At 43.3% G+C, this 12,979-nt stretch overlaps 3 protein-coding genes across 3 annotated transcripts in view; all 3 read left to right on the forward strand.

Annotated features, from left to right (window-relative positions):
* Positions 1 to 12,979, forward strand: part of PCNX2 (pecanex 2) — a 259,238-nt gene that overhangs the window by 58,078 nt on the left and 188,181 nt on the right. Inside the window, exon 13 of the mRNA XM_040968059.1 lies at positions 6,914 to 7,085. Within this exon, the coding sequence (XP_040823993.1) occupies positions 6,914 to 7,085 (172 nt within the window). The remainder of the gene's footprint in view (positions 1 to 6,913; positions 7,086 to 12,979) is intronic.
* Positions 83 to 1,603, forward strand: LOC121148068 (ADP-ribosylation factor 2). Its single transcript, XM_040968060.1, has one exon. It carries the CDS (start codon positions 156 to 158, stop codon positions 699 to 701), a length of 546 nt encoding a protein of 181 aa, XP_040823994.1. The 5' UTR covers positions 83 to 155; the 3' UTR covers positions 702 to 1,603.
* LOC121148069 (MICOS complex subunit MIC13-like) lies at positions 7,844 to 8,308 on the forward strand. Its single transcript, XM_040968061.1, has one exon. The coding sequence runs from the start codon at positions 7,844 to 7,846 to the stop codon at positions 8,198 to 8,200; it is 357 nt and encodes a 118-aa protein (XP_040823995.1). The 3' UTR covers positions 8,201 to 8,308.

Raw genomic sequence — 12,979 nt, forward strand, 5'->3', positions numbered from 1 at the left:
TTATTTTACCCATTTTTCTGTTATAACCCAAGTTGAAGTTTCCAGAACCCCCCCACGTGTGACGCCATTTTGCTGAGGGATGCCGAAATTCTAAAGGCAGCCGTTTCTAACGGTGTTAACCGTGGTGTTCAGAGCGGCGGCCGACTTCGGTTACAATGGGGAATGTTTTTGAAAAGCTGTTTAAAAGTCTATTTGGGAAGAAGGAGATGCGGATTCTCATGGTGGGCTTGGATGCAGCTGGGAAGACCACCATCCTGTATAAACTGAAGCTTGGAGAAATCGTGACGACCATCCCTACCATAGGTTTCAATGTGGAGACAGTAGAATATAAAAATATCAGCTTCACCGTCTGGGATGTCGGTGGCCAGGATAAAATCAGACCTCTGTGGCGACATTACTTTCAGAATACCCAAGGTCTGATTTTTGTGGTTGACAGCAACGACAGAGAGAGAGTCAATGAGGCCCGGGAGGAACTGACCAGGATGCTGGCGGAAGACGAGCTCAGAGACGCTGTTCTCTTGGTATTTGTAAATAAGCAGGACCTTCCCAATGCTATGAATGCAGCAGAGGTCACGGACAAGCTGGGCTTACATTCCCTCCGCCAGAGGAACTGGTACATCCAAGCCACTTGTGCCACCAGCGGTGATGGGCTCTTTGAAGGCCTCGACTGGCTCTCCAACCAGCTCAAAAACCAGAAGTGATTGGAAGCAGCTCTTCCCTGTGCACTGTGGCAAACCAGCGGGCCTCTTCTGTGTGCGTGTGTGCATGTGCGGAGCCCGGGGGGCCGTGTGGCTGGGAGTGGGGGCAGCTTTCTCACACTGTGCCTTACAACACACTTTAGGAAACCAGTATTCCATTTCCCGCAAACCATGCTGTTTTAAATGGTCTCTTCCATTTCCATAGCTGCAGTCCAGGGGGCTCCCTGAGGCACGACAGCCAGGACTGGGAAGAGAGCTGGGGCATGGTTTGGGTTCGTCCCCGCAGCCCTGGGCCTGGCATCTCTGTGTGCCTGAATCCTGTTGAACTTTGGCATCCTTTGGGAAAAGGCAGGCAGGAGTGGCTCTTCTTTTGCTGTAGTGGCAGTCCTGGTGGCTCCCTGTAGAGCGCTTGAGGGCAGAAAGCCCCCAGGGGGAGGTGTGAGAGGGTCTGTTGGGAATTTGTTCCTTCAGTTGCATTTCAGCCCAGACGTTCTGGTTTAGCAAGCTCGATTTATAGACAGCATTGACTATATGTAACACTAGAAAATTGTCCCATCTTCCCTCACTTGCCAGGTGGAGACCATTTGGAGCGGTTCTCTCAGTGTGAGACTGAGGCTCTGCTTGGAGTCCCCTGGTCCCCTGCGGGGCGGGTGGGAGGATGCAGGAGGAGAAGTGCAGCTTCCATATCCATCCCACTGTGCCCATCTTAGGGTTCAGGCTGCTGAGACCCCTGTTCCTCCTGCTCTGTGACTCGCTCCTAGGGCAGGGGCGTCCCTGGGTACACTTCTCCGAGTCCAGCCTGCGCTGTTCACTCATTTTTCTTTCCAGAACCATACCCAGGAGTTCCGAGAGCTTGTGGGAGGATCTGTTTTGGAGCTAAAATCCCCCGCACCTCCTGGTTTTGCCCCCAAGTGAGCCGCAACGGGTCGATACTATGCCGATCCGAAGCCAGGAGCCTCTTCCGGGTCTCCCACGCGGGTGCAGGGTCCCAAAGCTCGAAGCCAGGAGCTCTTCCGGGTCTCCCACGCGGGTGCAGGGTCCCAAAGCTTTGGGCCGTCCTCAACTGCCTTCCCAGGCCACAGGCAGGGAGCTGGAAGGGAAGCGGGGCTGCCGGGATTAGAACCGGCGCCCATATGGGATCCCGGGCGTGCAAGGCGAGGACTTAACCACTTGCGCCACCGCGCCGGGCCCACTATTTAACCTTTTAAAAGTCCTTTTTCAAAACATCTCAGTGCAAATGATAGGGGAGAGAATGTAAGGTGAATGTTCACCGAAGTGCGTCCTGTTGACTGGGAACCATGAAGTTGGTGTTGGCAGAAGACCATGGTAGACGTTAGCATCCCGTTGTTTAGCGTGTTCAGCAGAGTGTTCATCATGGTGCCACAGCTGCGTCTGGAGCGGACTGAACGTGCATTGTTCTGAGAGCCGTCAGATGTCCCTGACATGCTTGGCCCCAGGGTGCCTGACACGGGATGAGGCCCGCTGAACACATGTTGACTGGTTGGACAATAAAGAACTTGGTTTGAAAGGAAAAAAAAAAAAAAAAAAAAAAAAAAAGAAGTTTCCAGAACCCATTCTTGGGTTTGGTTAATTTGCTTGAGTGGCTCATACAGTTCAGGGAAACGCGCTGAGATGTGTAAGGCAAATGTACAGGAGAAGAGGCACATGGCTTCCATGCTCTCTGTGAGCTCCCCATCTTCCACAGCCCTCCATATGTTTCAGTGTTCACAATCTCTGTGAATCCTGGAATTTTGGATTTTAGTGGAGTGTTAATCACATTGACGTAAATTGTTAGATCTCTGGCCTATCTCTCCTGTTCACAGGAGCTGGCGAGTGAGGCTTAATGTCGCAACCCTCTAATGTCTTGGTCCTTTTGGTGATCAGTCCCTATCCTGACCAGCTACTAGAGGTTACAAGCTGTCACTCTACTGATTAACATACAGAAAGACACTATCACTTAGGAGAGTCTAAGGATTTTGATAGTTTTGTGCCAGGAAACAGGGACAAAGACCAAATCCATATATCATATCACTCTTGCCATATAATAATAGTTTCAAATGACCTTGACAGTTTTCACGAGAGCTGGTCAGACATCCTGTAGAAGGTCTCTCAGTTGGGGCTTGTTTGGTGTTTAATCTGATAATTAGATAAGGGTAATGGATTATGTACTATCAGTACATACTATCAGTACAACTTATCACTGTTGATACTGACCTTGATCAACAAGGTAAGATAGTTTATCTGAGGAATGATTTTGAGTGACCCGAAGTAATGCTTGAAGCCTCTATTATAGAAATGAAAAGGTCAACTTACTTTAGTTGATCTTGATTAAAAGATTATATTTAATTGTGTATTCACTTTGCTCTAGTATTATTTAAAGTAGTAGCCATTCCAAATTGTCTTCTTTTAATTGTCATATTCTAAATTTCTACCATTGAAAGGAGATTAAGTCACCACTCTTCCTGATGGTCTTTCTCTGCCTTCGAAGGAAATGCTGCTGATGCTGAAGCATAATGTGAACTAGTGAGGAGAGGAATGGTAGCACCTCGGACCACACTTAAGAAATCTGTCCATTTCATTGCCTCTTGGCTAGAAAGTGCATCTACCCAATTCAGACTGCAACAGTGTGGGTTCTCTGACAGGCACAGACAAAGGCATAAAATACCTGCTATCTAGAGTCATGATTGGGTTCAGCATTTTGGACAGTGAAGGGTGCCACTCCTACTTTCCTCCTTTTGTTTTGCATACAAGCGGAAATAAAATCTATTCTTGTAGACATTCTAGATGAATGTCAAGGTGAGCTGCTAACTAAAGAGAAATCAATAGCTATCAAGAAGTGATATTTAAACTTACGCCATTATAAGAAACTATAAAAATAGTATAAAAATAGCAAACCCTGCTTATGACAGGGATGAGAGTTTAGTGTAGGTGAACATAACATCACAGTTCCAGAACAGAGGGATGTGAGAGCATGTTTAATTTTTCTATACCTGCAAGTAAGGACCCCTTTACTTCACACCTAGTCATTGTAGGAAGAGGTGACACCTTGCCTATTACAGATGTTCTCCTCTCTCTGTACTTTGGCTTCATGTGAGAGATGTTCACATTCTGTGCATACAGAGTGATGTCAGGAATAAATGATAATTAAGTTAGATGGTTTTGGAAGAAGCCAGTGCTAAATGCATGGCTATCTACACACCTCACAGGCTGGAGTCCAAATCCCTGCTCTTCCACTGATTTCTGTGGAGGCCTGGGATGATGTCATTTTTATTCGTATAACAATGAGAATAACAGCTTGTGCATCTCATGATGCTCTGAGGATACACTTCCAACTGAGTAAGCAGCGATAGCCTGGGTCCCAGGAAAGGACAGATCCCAGTGAGCAGTGTTGCTATTGTTTTGCATCAGTCCTCAAAATTATATGACATGTAGCTGAGATGGGAACACGTACAGACACAATAGATGTGAGGTGGTTTATCTCTGCTCTGTGGAATGAAGCCTGGAGCTGGCACATGGAGCAAAACTGAGACTATCGGGGGTCCTCCCGTCCCGCGGAAGAAATCACCCGACACTTGAGAGAGTCTCCAAGGCGCTTTTATTCTCCTCTTCCGTCCCGTCGTGACCCTTGTCCGTTGTCCGTTATGACCGTTATATCCGTTACGCTCCAGCCCCTCCCCCGCCAAGCCCCCCGCTTAACTGTCAAACTTGACCAATCAACTTAAAGAGAACCAAGGCACACCAATCAGGGCAAAGGGCCAATCACAGGGCAGGAAATGGTCAGTGCCCCCAACATGAGACGAAATGGAGGCAGTTTGGCCAGCCTATGGTTCAGTTTCCTCCAAGGGGACTGAGATTCTCTCAGACAATCCATCTTTCTTTAAATACAAAGGGTTTTTTTTTTTTTTCCTGCCTGCACAAGAATGTGGAGCATTGGTCATCCTGCTATCTCCCTAGAAGAATTATTAGGAATGTCTTGTTGCTTAGCCACATGCACTGCTGCACTTGGCAGGTGAACTCCTTGGAGGTTTTGCTGGGTTTTCTCACCTTATTCTTTGCCATCTGCAATTTGCTTGTCATAGTGTGCTGTAAGGCTAAAAACCAGATGGGGGGAATGACTGAGTCAAGCACATTTTATGAGATCATGATTCTATTTCACCAGGAGTGAGTGGAACTTTTCTACTGAAAGTTTTAGAAATTTTTAAAAATTTAGACCTTGAACATTGTCATAATTGAGTCTCCTGTGAAAACAGAATCTGAGGAGCAGGAAAATTATGTTACTAGATGTTCTTAGGAGTCAAGGCAGAAAAATGACTTTATGTATTGTGTTAGCAATCTGCTGGAGCTGGTTGGGGACCCAGAATAGGATGGGAAGAGGAAGTGAGAAAGAATGTGGTGATGATGGTAGGTCATTCTCAGGTTGCATTAAGTTTTGTTACATAAATTAGAGGTATGACAAAAGCATTCCCATTCCTAGGATTGTATAACTTAGAAGATCCAAAATATTATCCCAAATTTATTCCAAGTCAAATACTTCCTACTCCTAGGTAATATATTTTAAATTTTTATTAAAAGAAAACATCAGGATAAGAGGAAGGTAGTGTTTTGATTGTATTTCCTATACCATGTCAGTTTGAGAAAAATGCCTTAATGCACATGTGGAATGTGTATTCTATACCTTTGCTATTCAACTGAATAGCAGATTTAGATTTAACTTGGCTTGTGTTTCATTTTTTTTAATGGAAAGAAATATTTCCACATCCATTATGTTAGCTAGATTCAAATGGAAGTTTCATACAAGAACAAATGTTTTTCTTTTTTCTTGTGTGATTTATATATTTGCTTGACAGGTGGAGTTACTAGAGAGAGGAAGAGACAAAGCTTTTCCAATTACATTCTGTTTCCACAAATAGCTATGTTTGGCCCAGTTGGGCCAGGACGGACCAGGCTGAAGCCAGAAGCCTGATATTCCACCCATGTCACCCATTTGGCTAGCAGGGTCTCATATAGTCAGCCATCTTCTGCTACTTTTCCAGATACATTAGCAGGGAGCTGGATCATAAGTGTAGCAACTGGCTCTTGAATAGGTACACATATTAGAAGCCAGCGTGACAGGTAGTAGCTTAACCCCCTGGCCAAAACCTTGGCCCCAGAAAGCTAGTGTTTTTCAAAACTAACACTGGATATGGCATCAAGCATAACCACCCTCCATGGAAAGCCTGTATTTCCCTTCCTAGTATAAAAGAAGTACAACATTAATTACATTTCTAAATATAGTGTATTAAAGGAGTGGATTTAAAAATCCACTTCTGATGTCATACACTTTGATCTTTATTTTTTGTACTCAAGGTAGTTCATGAATTGCAAAGAATGCTCTCCCTGTTCCTCCTGCCCACTTAATTTTGGTTGTTTTTCTGTGTCTTATAAATTATGCTGAATCTCATGAATTTTCTGAATATTATGCATTGATTTGTGAGATGTAAATTATTTGTTGTTTTTTTACTTGAAAGTCAGATTTGCGTATTTTTCCTATTTTTCCTATCATTTAAGGAAAAAGAATAAAAATTATTTCTACATCTCTTCACAATAATGTTTTGAGGGCTAAAATTATGTCTGTAAAGTATTTGGTCTTCCTCAGAGGAAAGTGGTGTATAAATGATATATACAATTAGTTCAAAAAGTGGATTTTTCCATTGTGATACACTAAACATTTTATGTAATTGCTGTGGGTATAACTTTGTACATCTATTATGTTACTTTTTAAGTAACTAAGAAATTGAAATCCATAACTTAGAATTTTATTTCTTCTTAATACTGGAGCCCAAGTTAGACCTTGTAGAGCAAATAATACTTGGAATTAGTTTCACATTTGAAAGGAACAAGATGAATTGAAGTTTCTCTGTTAGGGAAAGCATTGAATTAGATGCAGATTTTCTCCAAGGATGGTAATTACATTTTTAGGTAAATCTTGTTAAGATGGAAAAGCAAAACATTCTTTGTGATATTCTCACTCTGACTTGACAGAATAAGCATCAGGCTTTTTTTTTTCCTTTCTTTTTCTTTTCCTGGTATTTCGGGTGTATGAGTGATGGTGGAGGAGGGACAAGGATGTGTTATGCTGTAGAACTTGGTTAATATGGCATAAAGTATTGACTATGAGGCTTTTGTCATTTAACTAAAACAAGGAGTACTATTCAGAAGTTGTGTTTGTTTTCCAGGGACACAACCAAATCATAACATATAGCAGACCAATCTATTTTTGTGTGCTGTGTGGCCTTATTCTGCTTCTTGATACCGGGGCCCAAGCCAGGCACCCTCCAAGTTATGCTGTGTATGGCCTCAAGCTTTTCTCTCCAGTGTCCCTGCAATCAGCTAGAGACCACTTAATAGGTGAGTTAATTTGGGGGTTGTGGAGAAAAATATAGGGGAGAGGGAATAACTCTTTCCTTTTGGTTCTGTATCACTACCTGAAGAAACCACCTTCCTTGCTTGTTGGATGAGGAGATGTACTTTTCACATCTCCTGTCTCCATATTAAGCTGTGTCTCTGAGTGCTTGGCTGAAGATGCTCTGAGAATTCTTGCAGTGACTTCAAAGAATGCACACACCTAATAACTTATGAGTGCTATTATCTGCATTAACCAGTTGAGTTCATAAAGGGTAGCTATCAAAGGAACTGTCCCTACTCCTGCATCTTTCCAACTGGACATCTTATGGCAAGAGGAGACTGCTAAAGGCTTATGTCCTCACGTTGCCCTTTTCTCAACCTCCATGACACCTCCCTGAATCTCTCCAGTGGAAGTGGGGAAGACACCAGGTGTGGTGTCAGTTTGCTCTCTGTTCTTGTAGTTGGAAACTTTGGTTGACACTATACCCTTTGGCTTCCTTCTGAATTGTTTTCTCTCCAGTCTTCTTCCTGCAGTGGTGGTAACCAATTATTCACTTGTTTCCTCACCTCAGGCCCGCCCTCATATGTAGGCTCAACAATTATCTTCCAATTATATCCTATGGGGAGTGGAGTAGCTTTTTAGTATTAAAGGGCCCAACACCAGGTTTCAGAGACCTTTGAGTTCAATTAGGAAATAGAGATATGGCCCCGCCGGCGGAAGCGGCGGGCGAAGCGGGTGTCCTTCGCGAAGCCGAGTGACCATGGTGGCCCGAGTGTGGGCACTGATGAGGTTCCTCCTCAAGGGCAGCGTGGCCGGGGGCGCCGTGTACCTGGCGTACGACCAGGATCTGCTGGGTTCCAGTGACAGGGGCGAGGCGGCCCTGCACAAGGCCGAGGAGCTGGTGCCCCCAGCCATGTACCAGTTCAGCCAGTACGTCTGCCAGCAGACGGGCCTGCAGATGCCGCAGCTTCCAGCTCTTCCAAAGATTAACTTCCCCATCCAGGACACCTGGAACTCAGGCATCCTGAGGGTCATGTCGGCGCTGTCCACCGCCCCCGCCAAGGCCCACGAGTACTCCAGGCAGGGCTGGGAGTACGTGAAGGAACGCATCAAGTAGTGGACGGCTGCCTGGACGCCGGGACCCCACACCCCACAGCGGCAGCTCACGGCCTGGCCTGGCCCAATAAAGGACTTTGCAAGTAAAAAAAAAAAAAAAAAAAAAAAAGGAAATAGAGATATGTTGGACAAAATAAATAGTGGTGGATCTCCCTGATGATACTTCACACCAATGCCTTCCTTTCAAAGAATAGTTGTTTTTATCCTTATTCATGCTTTTCAATTCACTTTTTAATTTAAAGATTTATTTATTTTTATTGGAAAGTCAGATCTACAGAGAAGGAGAGACAGAGAGAAAGATCTTCTGTCCACTGGTTCACTCCCCAGATGGCTACAATGGTAAGTGGTGAGCCAATTTGAAGCTAGGAGCCAGGAGCTTCCCCTGGGTCTCCCATGTGGGTGCAGGGTTCCAAGGCTTTGGACTGCCCTTGACTGTGTTCCCAGGCCACAAGCAGGAAGCTGAAGAAGTGGGGCAGCCAGGACATGAACCAGCACTCATATGGGATCCCGGTGCGTGCCAGGCAAGGATTTTAGCCAGTAGGCCACTGTTCTGGGTCTTTCATTTCACTTTTTATAACATTTGAAGTTATACACACACACACACATATACCAACATACACACACATACACCAACAAGGGCTTTCAGTCATTTTTACATTTTTCATCCCTGTTTAGCTCCTTATCTGCCTCCTTAAATCAGCCATACTGGAGGCAGAGTGTGAAGAGACAAGGATGCCTATCTATGACTATTCTCTTTGGAGGACAGTTCTTTCCTGTGTTTTTGTTTGTTTGGGGAGGGAGTGGGTAATATTTACAGAGAAAGGAAGAGGCCAAGAGAGTGAGGAAGTGACTTCCTTCCACTGATTTACTCCTCAAATGGCCACATTAGCTAAGGCTGGGCCAGGCTAAAGCCAGGAGCCAGACTTCATCTGGAGCTGTCATATTGGTGTATGGGCCCAAGAACTTGGACTATCCTCTGATGCTTTCTAGGAGTATTAGCAGGGACCAAGATTGGAAGTAGAGCAACTGGGACTTGGACTGGCACTAACATGAGATATTGATACTATAGGAGAAACTTAGCTTACTATGCCAAATAGTGCCCCAGCTCCGTACTATGGTATTTTCATAGATAGTAGCTTTGAAGTTTGTAGCTGAAGGACACACAAAGATATGGGAATTTGAGGGAGAGAAGGCATAAAAGGGTCTTTCTGAGCATGTCAGGAAACGTTTATGTATGTCAAAATATTATCTTCTCTGCACCCCATTCTGTCTTGTAAATTTTGTGATTTTTTCTGAAAGGCTGAGTTAGTTGCCAGAATTCACGTGTGACATTTCACAAAGGTTTCTGTCCTAATCTGCACCCCTAACTACCATGGTCTTAACTTTGTTAGTTAATTATCGTCCATTTCACTAAGTTTGGTCCCAGCTTCTGATCTCCTACAACCGAAACCTTTCATAGAACTTACTGGGTTTCATGGAAAGCTGTTTACATTTGTGATGTTTGATTAATGTCTGTCTCCATTACTAAGTCCTGGCAAGTCAGAGACCCTGCCTGTTCTCCCATGACTGAATCATCAACCCCCAGTCTGGTGTCTGGTATATACAAGCACTGAATAAACATGTATTGAGAGTATGAGCTAATGAACATAAGCATATGCTTTAAGTACTAAGGAAACTAATGCACAAAATGAACTTTCAGATCATTTTTCACCAAGATATCAGGGAAAGCTGAAGTCTGGGCTTGCTCACTTAAGTTCTAGTAGGGGCTTAATAAGTACCCTTTGTAGACAATCTGTAGAAAGAGATCCAGGGTGAAGAAATGCATGACATATTCCACTTAGACATTGCTTTTTCTCTACATGGGTATCTCCCACATTCCTGTTTTTCTTTAATTTGCTACTCCCCAAAACCTGATGCTGTTGAGTTACTCCATTTTTCTTGACATGGCAAAATTACAGTGTCATTAACATGTGAGCTTCTGTTAAGGCTCAAAAAGTACAGCTTTAATGTGCTTAATAAGAGCCTTAGAATGATTAAAAAAAAAAAACTAAGAATGAATTACACTGTGTAACTATTTTTCGTTAAGTCAGTCCCATTAGAGACTAGAGAGGGGTTAGGGGATATGCCTCTCTTATCTTTTTTCATTGGAATCCCCTTTCCCTCATTAAAGCTTTTCTCTAATCTGTATTTCTGTCAACAATGACAAGTAAAAATGGTAATAAATAATCCAGCAAGTCCCCTTAATGACTTCTAGGGTAAAGATAAATAGGGAAATAGAACAATAGAAATCCCCACGGAGTGAATGTGCTCAACATAAGAATTTACACGGAGCAGAAAAAGATGGTGAAACACATGTAAAACAAATGGCGAGGAAGGAAATGGAGGCTTCTGTTATTTGTTGACTTTTATGGGGAGAAACAAGGCCAGTTCAAAGTCATTTCTTAGTGGAACTCCTTCACCCTCTGCTCCTTCAATCATCGAGGGAGCTAAGTAATATATGTCTGTGGTCTTTGTTGCTCTGCAGGAGCAGCAAGGAAAAAAGCAGAAAATGCGGAGGAAATGAAAGTTATTAGGAGGGAAAGAAGTAGATTAGTTTCCTAAGACCTCGGTGAGAAAGTACCACAAAAGCTTAGAACAGCAGAAGCTTATTGTCTCATAACCCTGGAGGTTGGAAGTCTGAAATGAAGGTATTGGCAGCACCAGGCTCTCTGAAGGCTCTGAGGAAGGACCTGTCTCCAGGAGGTGCCTCTGCTTCTAGTGCCTGCACAGCTTCTTCCCTCTTTGTGTGTCTATGAATGCAAATGTCCTCCTTACTTTAGGAGACCAGGACTATTAGATTCTATTTCAAAAAGGTTACATATACAAGTATTGGGGATTTGGACTTCAACAGTTTAACCCATAACAAGGAACATTTTAGAAAAAGGGTAAGAGGGAAGCAAGAACTAAGTACATGTGACATTGTTTATCATCTTGTGGCTGAAGGTAAACTGTGCTTCCTCTTCCTGTGTTAATTAGACTTGGTCCTCCTCTGATAGTGCCAGAGAACATGAAGTTTTCCCTACAAGTGATGCCTTTTGTGTGATATTTTTGTTTATCCATGATGCCACTTTCAGTTTCTTCTCAGTACTGTCAACTTACAAGAGCGGGAAAAGGTGGTAGGAAAAGAGGAATGAGGAAGGAATGAGAACAGTCTGACGCTTGCAGTGTATATCACCTGCCTTGTTCTGCTTTCCTGGATCAGAGGGTTTGTGTGTCCAAGGCAGTGCTAAGAGATGGATCAGATGAATGTTGCACAGGTGGAAAAACTGACTAACTCCTTGTTATAAAGATTACCTGAAAAGGTGCTAGAAAATATAGAATAAAAAAGCAGATTTATTTTGGTACAAACCCATTTGTAAATCCATGCCTTGCACTGTACAACTTTTCCATCAAGTTTTTAAAGAACCCCTTCTTGTGATATAAGGAGAGACATGAAGAGAATATCTACCTGACAATAGGATGCTGGACTCTGCAGTTGTCCATATTTACAAGGTCAGGATAAATTTAAATAGCAGAATGATGGACTTATGACTGTTTATAAAGGACTATAGTATTGAAATAACATAGAGGAAATTAGTGGAGAAGGAGGGATTTGGGGAGGGAGAGCAGGGAAATCCCAGAGCCTATGGAACTATATCATAAAATAATAAAATAAACAAAAAAAAGGCAAGAAGAGAATGTCAGATAATAGAACAAGAGAAGGAGGAAAAATTACACTAAATTAACAGATACGTGTTCACACACAAGCATTGGGAATGATTATATATAAGTTCTTTTAAAAAATGCTTATAATGTCACTCTATACATTCTTTTCATTGTAAGGAGAGATTGTTAATTTTCCTTTTGAAGGATAAGCTGAAAGTACTCTTTAATCAACATTTATTTCCTGTGTTGGTCAGAGACTGCTGACCTCTTAGACTGCTGACCTCTGGAATGGAATTTGTATTACTATCATTTGAGTAATTTCAGCAAAAAGCTGTGAGTGTGACTGGTTTTGTAATTATCCCATGGTTGGGAAAACTGCAATTCTTAGCACTCTCTGTCAAAAACAACAAGTAGCCAAGCTAAGAAGTGTAGAAAACCATAGCAGCAACTCCAGGCCTGGAGAGACTGGTTAATGCCACAGAGGATGCCTGATCTGGGCAACAAGCATTTGGCTGGATTCCAGCTCAGTGCAGGAAGATTGCTCAGTCTTCTGCATTAGAGAGATGTACTGGATTGCCTAGGGAAGCAAGGAGATCCTTGACTGCAAAAGGCATAAGGAGAGAAGTGTGCCATCAATTGCTACTAGGGTCTGTGCCCTCAATGACTTCTTTTCCAAGTGGCCTCTGTAGTCCTTTCAGACCCTGGAATTGTCTGCCTCATTTTCATCCATAAGCCTGCCTACACAGGCATGCCTACCATATGCACCTTCCGTAATGTAACCCTTGGAAATAAGCTGTGGTTTGACAACCAGTAGCTGGCTGGTTCCTGCTCTCCTCTGAACATTCACATGTCATATTGCTGTGCCTTGTCTCGGAGCTTCTTCTCTGTCCTCATTAATCCAAATGAGGAGAATTAGTTCATGCGTCGAGTGGTCTGTTGGAAACAGCTAACACACATGGCACTTCACATCATTCACATTTAACAAAAGAAAGGGGTTTATGTTATAACATTTTTGAGTTATTTTAAAAGTAGTGGAATTGACCAGAAATTCCTGCATTTGTAGTTGTGATTAGGGACATCCAGAGTAAGGAATAGG

Source organism: Ochotona curzoniae, unplaced genomic scaffold (assembly GCF_017591425.1).
Source record: "Ochotona curzoniae isolate NIBS_2020 unplaced genomic scaffold, NIBS_Ocur_1.0 scaffold_4683, whole genome shotgun sequence".
NCBI classification, from domain to species: Eukaryota; Metazoa; Chordata; class Mammalia; order Lagomorpha; family Ochotonidae; genus Ochotona; species Ochotona curzoniae.